Source organism: Etheostoma spectabile, chromosome 5 (assembly GCF_008692095.1).
Source record: "Etheostoma spectabile isolate EspeVRDwgs_2016 chromosome 5, UIUC_Espe_1.0, whole genome shotgun sequence".
Lineage (NCBI taxonomy): Eukaryota > Metazoa > Chordata > Actinopteri > Perciformes > Percidae > Etheostoma > Etheostoma spectabile.
Window position 1 is genome coordinate 37,483,199 of NC_045737.1, and position 4,320 is coordinate 37,487,518.

The 4,320-nt window shown below is 41.2% G+C and overlaps 1 protein-coding gene across 1 annotated transcript in view; it reads right to left on the reverse strand.

Moving 5' to 3' along the window:
* Nucleotides 1–961: 961 nt before the first annotated feature.
* The window catches only part of nup133 (nucleoporin 133), a gene marked incomplete in the record, with an annotated part of 100,913 nt that continues 97,554 nt past the window's right edge, over nucleotides 962–4,320 (reverse strand). The window contains 2 exon segments of the mRNA XM_032516326.1: nucleotides 962–1,211; nucleotides 2,314–2,402. Of these exon segments, the coding sequence (XP_032372217.1) occupies nucleotides 1,075–1,211; nucleotides 2,314–2,402 (226 nt within the window).

Consider the following 4,320-nt stretch of genomic DNA (forward strand, 5'->3'; position numbering starts at 1 on the left):
TAAAAGAAAACCATATTTCTGCTATAAATATTTTTTGAAAGTGGGTCAAACTGGACCCAAAGACAACAGAAGGGTTAGTCTAACCTACTTCCACTATTTTTAGGCGAGCTGGACCCCGAAAGCCATCTGAAAGTGGATCATCGCGGAGGATCCCTGTCCCCCCTGACGTCTGCCCCCCCTCGTCACCAGACAGGAGGAAGTCCCGACTGATGTAGGCCGCTTTCTGAGCTGCGTGAAGCTGACACCCCACCCACGTCAAAAAATTCAGCAAATAGTCTGAATGGTTAGTGCTCCGTTTGTGCAGGTTTGTGCCGTTGAAATTTTCGTTTGTGCAGCTTTCGTCTTTGAGATATTAAAAGTTATAATTTGGCCGATGACGTCACCATCCCCACCATATCGTCAAAACAAACCAAGTGGGCTAGTTCGTTAGTGCTCGTTTGTGCAGGTTGTTTTCGAGATATAAAAGTTAATTTGGCGATGACGTCACCGTCACCTATCATGTTCCAAAACAAACCAAAGTGGGCAGTCTTTTAATTCTTCAGATTTCAGCTGTGTACATGTGTATCTTTTGTTTGAACTTCATAAAAGACTAGAACAAGAAAAAAAAGGGGGGAGATGACGTCATCGGCCAAATTATAACTGTAATCTCAAAAGACGAAAGCTGCACAAACGAAAAATTTCACGGCACAAACATGCACAAACGGAGCACTAACGAACAGCCCACTTTGGTTGGTTTTGGAGCGATATGGGGGATGGTGAACTCAGATGGATGCTAAAAAATATTTTTAATATTCAGAAAGAAACAATGCACAAACGAAATTTTAACGGCACAAACCTGCACAACGGAGCATAAAATTCAGACATTTGCTGAATTTTTTGACGTGGGTGGGGTGTAGCTTCAGCAGCTCAGGGTCTTGGACTCTACAGGATCAGGTTTCTGTCTCTTTCCAGGTCCGAAAGGCTCTGATATCAGACTGAAGGAAGCCAGACGTAACACAGCGTAACATGGCGTTTATTTAGAAAATAGCACGTTTCGAACAGGTGTTACAGGTGTTACCGGGAGGCCATCGGCCGTCACATCTGGGCTTCTAGGTAATGTTCATAATTGGCTCGAAGGACAAATTCAAAATAAGGTTTTGATTTCAAAGCGCTGAGATCCTCCAGCTCCAGCAGCTCTTTGACGTCGGGCAGGTACGTCTGCAGAGAAACTCCTGGAACACAGAGATGGAGTTCATCTTTCAATGATTAATAAGACAAGGCAAGGCCGCTTTATTTGGATTGTAGAGCACGTTTCAACAACAGGGCAATTCAAAGCGCTTTACTACAAAATCAGTTAAAACACACGAATAAACAGTTAAAAGATACAAAACATTAGGACACATAAAACACAAGTTACAGTGCAGCATAAGAAATTAAACATTGAAGAAATGAGCAGTCGTTTAAAGAAAGGCAGCATCAAAAAGAAAAAAGGTCTTCAGCCTTGATTTGAAAGAACTGAGAGTAGCAGCGGATCTGCAGGTTTCTGGGGGTCTGATCCAGATATGAGGAGCATAGAAACTGAACAGCTTGCCCCCCCCCCCCCAGGGTTAGTCTGCTCTGGGGACAGAAAGTAGAACCGTGCCAGATGACACGAGAGGTCTGGGGGTCCTAAACACAAGAATACAGGGACACATTGGCCAATTGAATTTTCTTGTTAAAACTAGGGCTGTGCAATGAGTTGAATTTCAATTTTGGTCCCAACGATCACCAAATAGTAGATTGAGAAAAAAAAAGAAAATATATATAAAATATATACACACTATTAATTATCTATATATCTAGCCATCTATCTATCCATCTATCCATCTATCCATCTAATCTATACATTATCATCCACCATCCACCATCAGTCCATCATCCCATCCATCCATCCATCTATATCCATCCACCTATCCATATATCTATTCATCTTCATCTATCTATCTATCATATCATCAATCCATCCATACATCCATCACCATCATCAATCCATCACCATCTATCTATCTATCTCAATCCACAATCCATCATCCATCCATCTCTATCTATATATCTATCTATATATCTATCTATCTTAATTATCATCTATCTATCTATATATGTTCGTTTTGCAAGAAACACTCTATGCTGTCGGGTGTGTGAATAAAAAAAAAAAAAAACGTGTAGAAAAAGTTGAAAACATGCAATAAAAAGATCACAAAATGTTGATTTTCATTTTGACTGGAAGGCAACACGAGGGTTAAAATCTATATCGTTTCTCTAAAAACAACAACTATTAGCCTGTTGTTTGCTCACCGTCCTGGATGAGTTTGAGGAGGATCTTGACGAAGATGCTGTCCTTGGCGGCGTCCAGGGGGTCGTCCGTCCCGTCCGTGGAGGACCAGCTGGAAGCACAACGGCGTCAAACGTCAAACCGCACGTAGAAACTAACAAAGACCCGAGCTCAACAGCGAGCACGGAGCACACTTATGTCAACTCTTTTTATACGAATGTATGTTTACTCACATCTGCAAGGAATCTTCTTGCAGTTTGTAAAAAAATTTCATCCATCAGACCCAAATGATATGGCAGAGTATATGTAGTATATGGCACTCAACAGTGGGTCCGTGACCCCTGGGGGGGGGGGGGGGGGGGGGTCCCCAAAGTTAAGCGTGGTTTTCTACTTCTGCAGGAAATCAACGCCGTGCTTACGTACGTTGGTAGTGGACACACGACCTACAACCTAACCCTACTACGCACACGAAACACCACACACACACCAACACACACACACAACCACACACACACACACACACACACACCACAACACACACACACACACACACAACAACACACACAACCCACACACTTGGGACTCTGCGATGGTATAAGCAGAGGTGGGTAGTAACGAGTTACATTTACTCCGTTACATTTACTTGAGTAAGTTTTTGAAATTTTTTTTACTTCTAGGAGTAGTTTTAATTCACTGTATACTTTTACTTGTACTTGAGTAGATTAGTGAAGAAGTAACTGTACGTCTTATTTTAACGTTTTATTTTGACAGAGAGAGAGAGAGAGAGAGAGGGTCTCCCGCTGAAGGCTCTACCACGTGACTGTGCTTAACCAATCACACGTCGTCGTGCAGTCACGTGACCGTACTCGTTTCAGCAGCGCGACAGGTTAGCTTGGTCGTAGCAAAGCAAAGACGTCAGAATCAAACGTCGCCAAGGCAACACAGACGAGGAGGAGGACCCCCACCCCCCCCCCCGCCCCCGCCTCATAGTGAAAGCATGGTTACCTTTTAGGAAAAGTGTGAAACAGCAGCTACGTTATGCGGTGTGTTCAGGGTCTACCAAAACAAACGGACATGTGAGCGTTCAACAACTCAACGTCTAACCTGAGGAGACGTAGCGGTGGTTGTAGTTTCTGCTGTGGAGAGGTGGATGTTTGTCTTTTAGGTTACATACAGTATGTTTTGCACATGCAGTATCCGTCCAAATTTGATGTGACAAGTCTCTTTAACTTAAGCTATTTTGTAATTAATAAATTAATTTTAATTTATTCTATTGATTGGAGGAACTATAATTTGCCTAAATATGATTATTTTGTATTTTTTGTCGGTCTGATTGATGCTTGTGTTCAGGAATAATATCAGACGTTATCAACAGTTACTCACTACTTGAGTAGTTTTTCACCATATTTTTACTCTACTCAAGTAATTATTTGGATGACCACTTTTTACTTTTACTTGAGTCATATTATTCTGAAGTAACAGTACTTTTACTTGAGTACAATTTTTGGCTCCTCTACCCACCTCTGGGTATAAGCATAAGGCCGCTTTGGAGCCTCTGCAGGACTACAGATCACGCTTTACGGCAGGGGGACGCCAAGTGGTGTAAAGATTGAAAAGTGTTGTTTTTTTTTCTTCCAAAAATTAAAACATGTCTGAAAACATAAAGATAAAAAAAAAAAAAATGAATCTTAAATTTCAATAGCAAAGATCACCTGGCCTATTTGTGGAGAAAAAAAAAAAAAAAAATCCATTTCATTTACATAATGAAGACATGCTTACTCTACAGCGGGGTTCAAAAGTTTGGGCCCCCCAGGTAAAAGATTTGTATTAATGTGCATAAAGAAGCCAAGAAAAGATGGAAAAATACAGAGTATTAACTCTGCAGGGCGCCCAGACTTTTGCAGACGCCATTTTTTTGTTTTCTGTTATTTTGAAAGTGTAAATGATGGAAATTAAATCAAACTTTTTGTGACATGTTATACGAATGTCTAATCTGTCATTTGATGCCCTTTTGGAGATTTTTCCATCTT